This window comes from Vespula vulgaris, chromosome 1, assembly GCF_905475345.1.
Source record: "Vespula vulgaris chromosome 1, iyVesVulg1.1, whole genome shotgun sequence".
Taxonomy (NCBI): Eukaryota; Metazoa; Arthropoda; class Insecta; order Hymenoptera; family Vespidae; genus Vespula; species Vespula vulgaris.
Genome location: NC_066586.1, coordinates 3,936,150 through 3,950,929, shown reverse-complemented (window position 1 = coordinate 3,950,929; position 14,780 = coordinate 3,936,150). Strand labels below are relative to the sequence as shown.

The window sequence follows — 14,780 nt, the reverse complement described above, 5'->3', positions numbered from 1 at the left end:
AGAAAACGCAAGGATGTTTTCGAGAAGACGACAAGTTAGAGACGAATGGAATTTCGCGAGTTTCGTTTTCCAAGAATCGTACGTGTCCCGAGAAAAATTTCAACCAAAAGAAAGAAAGAGAAAGAGAGAGAGAAAGAGAGAGAGAGAGAGAGAGAGAGAAGAGAGGGAGCGCAACAGGTCGCAGACGTCGTCGCAAAGTTAGCGGAACGTCGCAAATAATTTTCACAATCTGGGATCGCTCTAAGGGCTGCTACATAATTTTTTTCTGGAACACAAGACCGTTGCCGTGCGGCAATCATTTTCAAAATCTCTCTTTTTTTCTTTCTCTTTCTTTTTTCCTCGGGAGTCACCAACGTAGACGAGAACGAAACGAGCTTTGCATTACATTCTTCTCGCGTATGTATATGTATTCATATGAGCGCCTTACCAAGGGAAGCCGTCGGGTTCACCTTGAACAAAATGAATCAACGTCTATCTCTCTCGGTACTTTTGTGTTTACTATCATTTAATTCGAAAAATTGTTACTCGTTACAACGAAATAATTCCTAAAATTTTATATATATTATAAGTATATCTAGAATAGTCGATATCAATAAATTTAGTATTAAAGAATGTGATAATATATATATATATGCATATGTATATCTAATTGTTAATAATCGTACAAATTATTTTATCAAAAGGATATTATATTAATAAAAATTTGAATAACTTGAGAAACTCGAAAAACCATCTTTGTCTCTTTTTATCGCTTAAGAAGAAGAAGAAGAATAAAAAGAAGAAGAAGAAGAAGAAGAAGATTCGACAATAGATTCGTAAAATCAAGCAGAACTTAATCAACCAATCTCGACTCCTCGCGAAGCTCTTTCTTGCGGTCTTTCCATCTTGTTTTTATAGCGCGATTGCCTGAACTCACCGATCCTCTTGACGTGGACGTCTCGATTGAAGGAGACGCTTCTCTCGGCGGGCTTCCACCCAGAGACGGAAGCCCCGGTCGTTACGGGGGGTAGTAAATGGGTGCTGGAAGGGTCGTAGGCCTCTCCCTTTCTCAAAGAGTCCGAGCGCTGAACCTCGAGCATCTTCGCACCTTTATGCTCCCGATCATAACACACAGCTGGATAGCACTTTCCCGTTTTCGCTTTCTTTATCTCTCACCCTTTCTCTTTTTTGTTCTCTCTCTATCTCTCCTTTCTTTCCCTTTCTCTGTCCCTCTCTCTCACTGTCTCGCTCTTTCTCTACCCTGTCTATTTCTATCTCCTTTTTTTTCTCTTTTTTTTTTTATTACGCAAACCCACCCCTTTCTCTCTAATCCCTTTTTCCGATCACACCTTTAGAGACCCGATCACCAACCTGTAAGCCAAGCAAAGCTGTGCACTTAATATCTTCGATCATTCTAATCGAGATTTATGATGAATAATTTTCTTTTGATTTAATGACGACGTGACACTTATATGTTCGTGTGTGTCTGTGTGTATGTATGTATGTATGTATCTATCAATTTCCTTATAGATATAGATAATACGTATGTATTCTTCCTTTCGTCTCAGTCAAAATTTTCTATCGAAAGAAATACGAAGTTCGTAAAAGCGAACGTGTGCGTATGTGCGTTAAAGGGACGGTAGTCTGATCGATCGAATTCGTTATAACTCGAGAAGAGTCGGTGCGAGTGCTCGCTAAGCATGATTACGACGATGAGATCGCATAATAGCGATGACAATTATCTTTCTAAAGATACTTTTCAAATCGATATCATTAAAATCCTATGTCTAATTATCCTATGTTAATATACGAACGAGAAGATAAGAAAGATATCGATTATCTTCCTTGTCGTATTATCCCAATAGTATCATCTATTACTATTATTAACTATTACGATCTATTAACGATTTAATACTCTCAGAAAGTTTTATTCCTTCTATTCTTTTCTTTTCTCCGCTCTTTTTTCTAATATTTAAGTGGATATTAATTAAACATATCTCTAAAGAATGAAACATCGATTTGTACGATAAACAAAAAGAAAAAGAATCGAAGGGAAGATACAAATAAAAAAGAAAGGGAGAAAAAAAACTGTCTGAAAATGGGGATAATTTTTAATCCTCGATAGATCTCAAGGTCATCCGCTTGACCACGAGATAGAAGGATAGCAACCGTGACTCAACGACTTTATCAGTTCTAACACGCAAAAGACGCGACTTTTAAATGAGACAATTCGCATGAGAGCCATTCACGATCGGAGGATTAAGATACTCCTGCCGGGCCTCTTGGTAGCCATATTTGGCGAAGAGGTTCGCGAGGGCGGCCCCCGTCCTTCGCCCTCTTTCTCCTTCTTTTTTATCCTTCTTCCCCTCTTCCTCCTCCTTCTCCTCCTCCTCTTCCTCGTCCTCGACGTCCTCGTTGGCTCGTCGTCTGTTCCGTGCCATAAAAGTGCCACCAGGAAATCGCTTATCGTTTTTTCTCTTTCTCTTTTTTTCGAATCGAGCAATCATCATTTTCTTTTCTCCTCGAATTTCAACGTATATCGAAATTGTGCATCGTATTGTTAATCGTTATAGTAATTGAAAGATTTTATACAGTAATGAATTTTGTCGCGAGAAAAAATGTTATGATTACGAACGAAATTCTTTTAAAATGTTCTCTCTCTCTCTCTCTTTCTTTTTCTCTCTTTCTCTCTTTCTCTGTCTGTCTCCCTCTCTTTTTCTCTCGTTTTCTTTCTCTCTCTCTCTCTCTCTCTCTCTCTCTCTCTCTGTTTAAATAAAATTTTGTCGGATGAAATGTTCCTCGTATTTTCTTTCTTCTGTACGTGCTCATGAAACTCAAGGAAAATATACTTCGTCGTACGCGTTTTACGCGTGAGTCGTGCGAAAAAAACGCGAGAGAGATCGAGTAATATGTCAGCGTAATGTACGTTGCGATTATCTAACGTTCGCCTCAAGGACACTGATGTAATAAACAGTCACGTTTCTCGTGCACATGTTTAGCACCTTTTTCCATCGACTTTATTACACTATGTACGTGAGCGCAGAAAGAAAGAAAGAGAGAGAAAGAGATACAGAGACAGAGAAAGAGAGAGAGAGAGAAAACTCGCGACACACAACGGCAACTACGACGATAGAAATCAAAGGTGACCGCTCACAAATATTATGCTCGTAAATGTTTTCGGAGAAGGAGAATCGTGTTAGAGGAAAAGAGAGAGGGCAATGAGGATTTAATGAAACACAACAAAAGAAGGCAAAATAAAATACGGCAAAATTATGGATTTTTCGACGACTCGTTTTTAAAATCGCCTAGTTTCTCTCTCTCTTTTTCTCGGACACACAGACACAGACACGCAGCACACACTTTTTCATTCGTTTTTTTCAATCGCAAGATGAAATTAATGGGACTTGTTCTTGGCTCGTTAGTTTTTCGAAAGGTGGCACCAGTCTGACGCACGAATCGCGTACTTCGTTTTACGATCAATATCGAGTTGCCATAATAAATTTACAGAAATGTCTGCGTGGAGAAACAACAAAACGACGTTGGTATTTTTCGACACGAGCTTGGCTAGTCCTGTCAGCTTAAAGAACGACCTTTCGCCGGATTCCAGCTGAGAAGGAAACGAGAATCGGTCTACCGAGACGACGATTATCATCTACAATTTAGGGAAGAAAATGTTTAACCAGACGCGTCGACACCGTTAACCCATTTAATTGTTTCTGAAATTTAGATGCACGTGTTTGTATGCATGTATGTATGTATATATGTATATATACGTACGCATGTATGTATGCATACTCTATTGCTTCACTTGTAGTTACGGTGTCGCTTAATTAGCGATGATATCTTTTAAAACGTATCTTGAAGATTTTTCAATCGCATTACAAAGAAAAAATATGTACAATCGTTATCTATCTAAACGCATTGATACGATTAAAGAAATAAAACGTTTACCTGTTTTCGCACGAAACAGAAAATATATGTACTATGTAAATATATGAAGATATATAAGGAAAAAATATGTACGATTGTTATCTATCTAAACGCATTGATATAATTAGAGAAATAAAACTTTTACCTGCTTTCGAACGACGTAGAAAATTTTGATAGATGTGAACGCTCTGCTTGTCCCGAACAAACTGAGAAATACGATGAATAATCATTTGTTTACATACTATTTCTCCTTGTATCTCTCCGTCTTTGCCTTTCTCTCTCTGTCTTTCAACATACATACATTTCGTATACAAATACAGAAAAACATTGAATAACACGCAAGAACGTCCTAACATAACTCCGATATTTTTTCCTTATAATTTCATTCGTTCTTTCGTCCTCTCGTAAAACCGGCCGTACGGAAGGAGGACTCGTATTTTGCAAGATTAACGGAGGAACGAGGTAAGAGATCATCGCCAAAGTTGTATCTTTTAAGAATTCTTATTATCTTTTCCACCACTTCCGCGAAACGTTCGTTAGCAACGTCCGAAATCTCATCATTCACGATTTTTTATATTCTCTCTTTTTCCTCTCTCCTTGTTTTTAACGCGTCGAAATCGAATAATAAAATGGGAGAATATTTTTCCTTCTCTTTTCACGCGAGAATTTTGCGACTTCTCGTAAAAACTCGTGATGTATAAAAGGTTTTACATTTACGATCTCGCATCATTGTCTTTATCTCTCTTTCTCTCCCTTTCTCTTCTCTCTCTCTCTCTCTCTCTCTCTCTCTCTCTCTCTTCGTCTTATTTTTCTTCGTACGCTTTTACGTCTTTATTTCTCGTAGCACCTTGCAACGTAGTCAGGGCGTGTTAAATCGTAATAAAACCGTTCGAGATTCGGTCACGGGTGTGCCGCGGGTATTCGCACGTCAACGCGAGACCGGCGCTACCTTCATCCGGCTGAAAAGCGAGTCGGACAGGCGAAACAAAAGAGCGAGTGAAAAGAAAAGGGGAAACAGAACGTAAGAAGAAGGAGGAGGATATGGATAAGAGACAAAATAAAATTCTTGATCTCTTCATAAACGCGTCAATTACTACCGTTTGTATGTTTGTGCCAACGTGTTGTAAAACAACGTCAGAGATGATTCGCCTTTGGTTTTTTCGTAGATTCGATAAAGTTCTATTAAAATTATAACTATTTATTGATCTTCGACGTTTTCGTCATGTATATATGTTATATCATTACAGAAATCTATCGAAAAAAGAGAAAAATTAAGAATGCATGTTTCTTAAAGATTATAATTTTATGGATAAACGCTGACGATCGTTTGCGATTAATGACTAACAAATGGATTTATAGCCAATTCGATTTTTCTTTTTTTCTTTATTATTTTTTCCTCTTTCGTAGAATAGATCGACGTCCGTCGCGAGAGCTTACGTAATTGAACGTATGTATATGTATATAGTAGACCCAGTTAGTACGAAAGTACGAACGAATAGTCATTAACATTCTTCGTTATCAATCGATCTATCGCAAGGAATAATTTCGAACGAAATTCTTCAATAACGTTACAAGATGAAGATGACTAGTAAACTATAATCTAACGCTTCCTGCGGAACGTTAATCGCGGAATTACTAGTCTCTACTATGCTATGTAACAATGTTAAGAAAAAGAGGTATACAGAAATGAAAAGCAAAGGGGAAGAGAAAGAAGGAGAGAGAGAGAAGGAGAGAAGGAAGGAAAAATGATGATCGAGATGATCGATCTCGAAAAGCAGATTAAACGGCTAGATCACTCGATAGTTCAACGTGACCACCATGACTACTACTACTACTACTACTACTACTACTACTACTACTATCACCGCCACCACCACCACCACCACCATCACCGCCAACACTATTAGAACTATGATCAGCAACACCGGTGATTAAAGTGTCCGTTAACGCGAGTTAATTGATCTTTCAGCTAATGGGATATTATCCCGGGTACGCGGTATTTCTGGTTTCTCTCGAACGCCGGGAGATCTGATCTTAGTCAGGCGTACACACTCGACGTCGTACGGAGTTCTTCGCGGCTTCTATAATCTATTCGCACGAGAATAAGGTAAGAGAAACGGTAATGGTGGTAGTCGGTGCACGAAGAAGACGATGCAAGGTTTCCCTTTCGATTAACGTCCAACGACGTTCGACGACGATTTAATCAATCGTCGAGTAGAAAAGACTCACACATACTCTCTTTCTTTTTTCACGAGAGAAAACACGCAACGAAGATCAAATTTTCTTTCTCTTTCCTTCCTTCTTACCTTTACTATTCAATGTAACATGGTATTCTAATATCTCTCATCTATGATATCTTAGAGAAATCTCCAGCGCACTCGTATATATATATATATATATATATATATATATACGTGTGTGTGTGTGTGTGTGTAAAAGAAAGAAAAAAGGATGAAAAATATAATGATAAATGAACGTTTGAAAAATAAATTGAAGGAAAGTAAAAAAGGAACTAATAAATTCCAAACTCTCGAGAAAATGCACTTTGCGCACTCATGGAAGACGTCATTGCTAACAAGTATCATCGTGTGTGCATATATGCATGTATATCTGTATGTATACATACATAAATGTATGTGTATATATATATATACGAGCGAAGCACTAACTACTACCGAGGAGGTAGAGGAGGGTGGCACGTACCGCGTGCGGAGTGTCTCGTCCCGCGGGAGGACGAGCACGACGACGACGACGGTGACGACGACGAAGACGAAGAAGAGGAGGAACACCTTGCACCGTGTCAGGATCCGGTGCGACGTAACAGGAACGATTATCCTCGATCATCAGATCGTTTCCGATCCGGTTTACACTGAGCTTCCTCCGTTTTTATTTATTTTATTTATTTATTTATTTTTCCTTTCTTTTTTTTCTTTGTTGTTGTTTTTTTTTTTTAAATCGATTACCCTCGTTCGTTAGTCTTCGAAAGTTGCACAAAACTCACGTTGACGAGCTTATTTACACGCACGAGCTCGTCCTTCAAACGTATGTGTAGGTATATGTGTATAGATATCAAAAAACAAAAAAAAAGAAATATATATATTTATATATATATATATATATAGATCCTTTTGATTTGTATACGTGTATGTATAAATGTGGATGAGATCACGAAAGATCGAATGTAGATCGAAATGATGCGAACTGTACGCACCGTGTCTTATCTATAGCAGCCCGGATGGTGATGGGCGCACGGGAGAGTACCGCTCCGGCACGCACGTTCTCCGCCGAGCGCCGAAGAACTAATAAAAGCTGGGACCGAAGTTGAAACTGCGTAGGCCGCTTACTACTCCTTCCACTGCGGTCTCCGTCCTATCCCACCGGGGCCCGATAGAACGAGAATGAGCGAAAGAGAGAGAGAGAGAGAGAGAGAAAGATTGAATGTTAAGGGGTGGGGAGAGAGGATGGTGTTCGGTACAGAACGAAGCTACGAACGAACGGAGAACGTTACGAGTCTTACTCCAATAAGGCCCACCAAGACGCTAAGCGTCCCGACGACGATGACGATGACGATGAGGACGACGACGACGAAGACGCCGATTGAGACTCGGCCTCACTCGGTCAAGGTCCCCCACCGAAAACCTGCACTCGTTAAACATCTCCCCTCTCTCTCTCTCTCTCTCTCTCTCTCTCTCTCTCTCTCTTTCTCTCTGAGTCCACGGACAACGCTATACTTGGTGCGAAACGAGCGTGAGGCTCGCGTCACGCGAGCAACCACGACCCACTCGAGTCATCGTCAAGATTAAACGCGTCGAGCCAGTGGACTTGTTGTTGCTCTTTGGAAAGCTTCGATATATGAGTATGTGTGTGTGTGTGTGTATGTATGTATGTATGTATGTGTGATTTATTTATATATATCATGAAATTTCGTTATTGAGATATTTAATATATCGGATATTAATAAATATGTATATATATATATATATATATATATATATATATATATATATGCAATAATAATATATCGATACATAATTAAACAATATATTCTTATGATACATATAAAAAGAGTATATTCCTTTTTTTTGCAAAATTATATTAATTCGTATTGATCAAAATTAACATTCAATAGGATTATATAAAATCTATGACAAATCGATGAATACTGTAAGTTTAGCGTACAAAGCAATAGAAATCTTTCTTATTAACTGATATATATATATATATATATATATATATATATATATAAATATATATATATATATCAAATCGTTATGAATAAAAAAAAATATCATCGTTATATATTAGTATTAATTATAGAGACATCGCATAGAACGTACGATCAGAGAACTGTAGAATTATCCTTGATCGATTATCCCTTTTCCTTCGCCTAATTTTCTCGACGTACTTGGTACGACTCGAGTCAATCACAATGTTCACATCTCATAATTTGCCAACGTATTATCGTTCCCGTAATTGCCGAGTGCAACTAAATAAGTGTCTCGAGATAGTGTACGTACACATAGATATGTATACATAAATAATCGAGCATTAAAGTTGATATACTTTTAGACGCGAATTTTCTTTGATGAAGAGTACACGTAACGTATCAAAAACGCTCTTACGCGTTGAATACTGCAGAGAGAAAAGAAGAGAAGAGAGAGAGAAAGAGAGAGAGAGAGAGAAAGAAAAAGAGAGAGACATTGCACGACGAGATGATGCTCTTGAGTCGTTAGTACTCGTATGACGTATTACTATCCATGGAAAAATAGATGGCTAGTATACTCGACGCGTCTGACCGTATACTCGACGTTACTACTAACTCGACTTACACCAGTGATTTTCAAACAACGAGACTTCTAAAAGAATATGTATCAATTTCATTGGATCAAGATCTCTGATTTCACTTTCTACAAATTGTATACCAGACAGAATGAGTCAGAGCATCATTAAGTATTTTTATTATTTTTAATGGAATAAATAATAAATTCTGTGTTTTTTTTTTTTCAATCGCCACGGTACATTAATAACGATGAATATACTTTAACGAGATGAGAGAATTTTACGTTCAGTTTAATAAACGATCCGTACAAAAAAATGTCATACGATTAATTTGCATAGTTTTATAAGAATTACGAGGATCATAAAAATTATTTCTTATAATAAAATGACGAAAGGAAAAAGTGAAAAGAAACGTATATATAAATCTCTTGAAAAAGTATGAAAACCACTGGATTACACCAACGAGTCTTAGATCGAGGACGTATGTAGTCTTAACGAACCTGTCCAAGTTGTTTTCATTAAAAACCGTCTCTATAATTCCACGAGATCGAGATTTCCCTTCCGCGAGAAGATTTTCGAGAAGACGATGGTAATGATGATGACGATGATGACGACAGCCTGGCACAGTAACTAAATTGGAAGGAATATCTTCGGTCGGTCTTTCTATTTCATCGCGTCGACCTTGAACTTGCCACTGATGCACGATGCTAATGAAGAGTACGAGAAGGACCTTTCATGATGGACAATCCTCGTTCTTCGTCGTCTAATTAACCTCGTTCTGAGTATTCCGTAAAGTGCTTCTTTCCTATGAAAAAACTCTCTCTACGTTTTTGAGTCGATGCAATTGACGTAGAACGAGGGTGAAAGGAAGTTAACGTAACAACGAGATATTTCGAGCGAACGTAGTTAGTGTGACGTCGAATTAACGTGATCCTTGATTAGAATAGTAACGAGCTATGCGATTCAACGCGTAGATAGGTCATAATACGTGATGTCTTAGATAGCATGAAACGTGTCTACCAACTTAGAATTTTAATTGTGTCTTTTTTTAATTGTACTTACTATATGCATAATCAATAATTTATAGAGGATAGAAAGTGACTAATGAAATGTTTCCATCATTAATGATCGTTCTAAAAAAAAAAGAAGGAAAGAAACAAAATACTTATAAAAAAAATACTTATAATTTAATAGCACATACTTATAATTTAAATTATATAGGAAGTAACTAGTGAAATATCATCGAATTAAATTAATTAGTATAACATGACTTAATTGATAAATATTTAAACTAATTACTAATTCGTTTGAACAAAATGAAGCTGACATTTCATGAACCGTTAAGTCCATCCATAATGTCACGTAACAAAAGAGAAAATTCATCGAGCCAAAGAAGAAACGCATCCTTGACAGGGATGTTGATGATCTTCGAGGAGCTTCCTCGTAGGGAACGTTCGTTACCGGCTCACTTTCTCCGTTCGAGTCACGTGCGAACGATTGGAATGGAGAACGATGTACCGGCGACGTTCTACGGAAGCGTGGAAGAGAGAAAGGAGATCGAATAACTTTAGAAGATACGTTTAATACTCCGTAAATAAACGACGATTAGAGTTTGAAAAATAAATTATATAAATTATTACCACATTAATAAGAAAAACAACAATGATATATCATCTTTCATTGGTTAAATAATTCAAATAAATAGTCAACATAAATATCTTAATTATTTATTGAAAAGAGAGACGAATTAAGAAGAACAAAATCAGAAATGATCTATGAAAGAAGGTAACGTAATCGAGAGTCAGGATGTTCGAACTTTCCATGAAACGAGCAACAGGGCTCTCTCTTTCTCTCTCTCGTAGTAATGTATGCCATTAATAGCAACGATTTATATGCAGCATTATCGTCCGTTTCGCGGGACATTTATTGCACCTCGCGTACCTGCAAAGTGTACTTAAGTGTGTATGTAAGTATGTATATATGCACAAGATAGATACGTAAGTGCTGATTATAGGCGAGGACAACGCCAAGAACGGGACGATGTTTGTTCGCAAATCGCTTCGTCCGGTCACGGTTTCTTTTGCGTCACGCGAGTTTCACGGATTAGTTGAGTTTTTCATGAATTCAAAGATCTCGAATCGTCGATGATCTTTGTGTTTTTGAAGTATTGAATAAATTTCGTGAGATATATTCTTTGCTTTTCATAATTTTATCTATACTTGGATATATTAGATATTAGAATTTTTATAATAATAATAATTAGCACAATATAATTAATAGAATAATACTAAATATAGTAGTTGAGATATTAATCAATACATACAATTGTACTAAAAATATAATTAAACTTTATTGTAGTATTAGGTAACTAAAAATATTGCACACTAATTTAATATTGATATAATATTATGTCATAAAAAGATCGATTAATTTTATACCAAATATTATAGTTTAACAATATTTTAAATAACATTATTTTTATCTAATCGTAAGCAATAATAATGCTGATTACAGGATGGTTCTAAAGTTTTTATTATCGTATAATTTTGAGGATATCTTCGAAAACGAAAGAGCTTGCTTACGACGTTCTGATATTCACTGGCTCGTGTATATATATATTTATATATGTGTTACATATATGTGCACGTATCTTACTCAAGTAAAAGTAAAGAAGAAAAGAGAAGAGAACGTGGGATGAAAAAATGGGTCTTGATCAAAAAGAGAATTTATGGGAACGATGATATCTCATTTTTAGGCTTGATCGTTGCTCATGCATCGAATCTATTCTTTCTCTCTCTCTCTCTCTCCCTCTCTCTCTCTCTCCCTCTCTCTCTCTCTCTCTCTCCATCTCTCTCTCTCTCTCTTCATCTTTCTTTTCTCTTTCTGTCTTTCTCTTTGTATTTATTTTTTCTACTATCTCTCACTTTCTTGCCAAAGGCTCACTATCGCGTGCGAGCAGCATTTTAAAAGGTCTGCTCGCAGTATTTCAGAGACAGCGGGAGCGTTCTCAAAGATAGAAGGAGTTATGACCGTTCAGACACTATATTTACGAATATTTACGAGTTCGAGAGTCCCGATTGAATTTTGGTGTTTAACCATGGTCCATTGTAAGAACTGTAAAACTGTAAAGGGCCAAGAGTTGACGTTAGATACCTATTTAAAAGAAAAGCTATATTCGAGGCGAACGATCCTTGCAAATGTCGATTAAATATCGAAGAACAAAAATATTACCATTGAACTACTTTAACTATTTTCGTTTAAAATACATTCGATTCCGTCATCTAAATATTATTAAATCTTCTTAAAAATTTTTTGACATCGTTAAATGTGAAATATTTATAATACAATCAATTATAGAAACTACTACTAATATGATATACATGGATCCGTATATTAATAGAAAAATATGAAATATATTAGACTGTTCTATTTTTTTTGTCGTATCTGTTTTGTTCAGCATTGTATTTTCTCTCTCTTTCTCTTTCCCTATTTCTCTCTCTCTCTCTCTCTCTCTCTCTCTTTCTCGTGCTTGGGATGCCGAAAAGAATCCATTAGGAAGAGACCACGATTAAACAAGACGATCGTATATTTACTCGTGGCTCTCATCATTAATCACGTATTTCACCCCCGGTGGGTGTCTTCTTCTCGATCGAGCTCCACGGCTCTTTCGCGGGATATAATTCCTGAGAGAGTAAGAGAGAGAGAAAGAGAGACCCTCTTCGTCTCATCCTCTATCTCTCTCTCTCTCTCTCATCCTTCCAATCCATACACACAGATTCGCACGCGGACTCGACGACGAGCTAATCGAAACTCTCATCCTCCGTTTGTCGTATCGTCTCTAGTATCTCCAGACCCGAGCCAAGTTGCCTTTATCGAAATGCGTTTAGTCACGACTCGTTCGATTCGCTTGCCCACTATCTTACCTATTATACAGGGTGTCTCATTGATTTATATATACACTCGAATTTAGATCAGGTTAGATTTTACAAGAAATATTTAGGTCAACGTATGTTTCCCTTTTCTTTTTGATTCTTTCCTTTTTCTATTTGATTATTATTATTATTTCTTTTTCCTTTTCTTTTTAATCAGAATCTTTCAATTGAAATCGCATGTTGATTAATTTGTGAAATATTCCCGATTAATCGATTAATTATGAATCAACGTATTTGTTATTCGATAAATGAGTTTTATATATTTCTCAATCGAGAATATTTTAATTTGGGACATAGAAGAATATTTATTATTAGTTTAGAACAATGTTTGTTATCTTGTGTACTTAATTGATAGAACACCCTATATGTTTGATTACCGTGCGGTGCACGCACGGGTGATCAAAAAGCAGCCACACGACCCGACAGCCTCAATCCTAAAAGGTTTCTTCTCCTCGGCGGGTGGAAAGAGAATTCGGAAAGGTCTTAATTAAAATATCATCGTCCATGGATCGATTTATATCTTGCGAGAGATCTCACTTCGATGAATACGTTGCTTCTAAGAATAATTCTTCTGTATTATATGGAAAAGGTCATTTTCTTAGCTATTTTTATACTGGCAAAAATATATATTCCTAAATGTTCTTTCGAAAAGAAATATTTTAATATATATGTCACACATACTTTTTTAAAGTCTCTAACAAGTATTATTTTTTTCTCGGCCATTTTTATATTTCCAAAAGTTATATTCCTAAATGTTATTTCAATAAATAATATTTCAACGCACTTATATATATATATGCACACACACATACATACATTTGTAGAACCTGTAAGGAACAATCATTCTTCGGGCTAAATAAGTAGAAGAAGACGATAATTATCGAAGAACTCAGACATAGGTGAAATACCGCGTGGCATCGACCGGACGTTTCGAGGATAGACGAGAAGAATAAATAAAAGAAGAAGAAGAAGAAGAAGAAGAAGAAGAAGAAGGAAAAAGAAGAAAAGAAAAAAAGAAGAAAGAAAGAAAAAAGTGGATAATCCTTCCTCGGATAGGCAATTTGTCGAGAAAGAGAGACAGAGAGAGAAAGAGAGAGAACGAATAAGATAGAGAAAGAGAAAGAGAGAAAGAGAGAAAGAGAGAAGAACGGGCTGAGTTGGCAATGTGTACTTTACATTGGTGTTATATTCCGGAACATCAATTTTATCGCACGGAAGGCGAGCATATCGAAGAAAGGCAAAATGGTTAGATACTTATAATGCCGCCGGAGGTGCTCCCTTCCGAAGTGTAATCTCGTAGAAGTTGTGTAGAGAGAGGAGAGACAGAGAGAGGGAGAGGAGAGAGAGAGAGAGAAAGAGAGAGAGATCGTGAGCGGGCGCGGAAGAGAGCGGAGTAACGAGCGGTGCTACGCATTACGGTGTTCTACCGGTAAACAGGATGCTCCAACGGATCGTACAGAGTAGTAAAACCGCGAGCGATTGCCCTCGCGAGCTAATTAAATTCTCTCGTGAGTCATACCAATATGTGTATACGCATCTACTTTATACCTACGCGGGAAAGAACGATACCGAAGCAGAATCTTCGATTCGTTTTCACGGCAATTTGAAATCGATTTCGATAATACGATACCACTAACGTAAGAATACTTAAAAAAGAAAGTGATTTTCGAAAAATTTGGATAATTTATAGCGATTAGATTAATCAAAATAGTAGTATATTGAAGCAACGAGTGGTTTTTATTGTTTTATATCGAAGTAATTTCGATGGTATTTTTCTAATATTTGTTATCAACAATTTCGACGTTATTTTGTTAATACTGGGACCAATATATGTTTGACTGTTTGGAGTTATATCTCATTTCTCTCTCTCTTCCTTTCTCTTTCTTTATCAAAAATTAATCTTCATTAGAACACAATATCCTCGAGGGTTGTTTCAAGAAAGAATATTAGTCGAGGACGTCTCGGATTAAGAAGAAGAAAGAAATTAAAAATGAACTAAATTCTCACGTAAATCATTCTCGAAATGTTTTCACGCTTATTTCGGCGCCCTCGAGGTTTATCCTCAGACAGTTCGATGGTGGCGAGAATCTCGTAGACAATAGGACTATCGTTTTAAAACACGAGTCTCGGTGGGTGCCTTAGGTACATTAGGTACGGGAG

The 14,780-nt window shown here is 36.8% G+C and overlaps 1 protein-coding gene across 4 annotated transcripts in view; it reads right to left on the bottom strand.

Annotated features, from left to right (window-relative positions):
- The window catches only part of LOC127071064 (uncharacterized), a 107,854-nt gene extending 100,577 nt beyond the window's left edge, over positions 1 to 7,277 (bottom strand). Inside the window, exons 1-2 of one of the 4 annotated variants that reach the window (XM_051009917.1) lie at positions 7,121 to 7,277; positions 917 to 1,350 (exon numbers count right to left, since the gene is read on the bottom strand). In XM_051009917.1, the coding sequence (XP_050865874.1) occupies positions 917 to 1,079 (163 nt within the window). In that variant the 5' untranslated portion in view covers positions 1,080 to 1,350; positions 7,121 to 7,277. Of the gene's footprint in view, positions 1 to 916; positions 1,351 to 4,054; positions 6,272 to 6,612; positions 7,093 to 7,120 lie in introns of those variants that run through there. The other 3 variants (XM_051009926.1, XM_051009935.1, XM_051009907.1) reach the window with 3 other exon arrangements.
- Between the last annotated feature and the right edge of the window lie 7,503 nt (positions 7,278 to 14,780).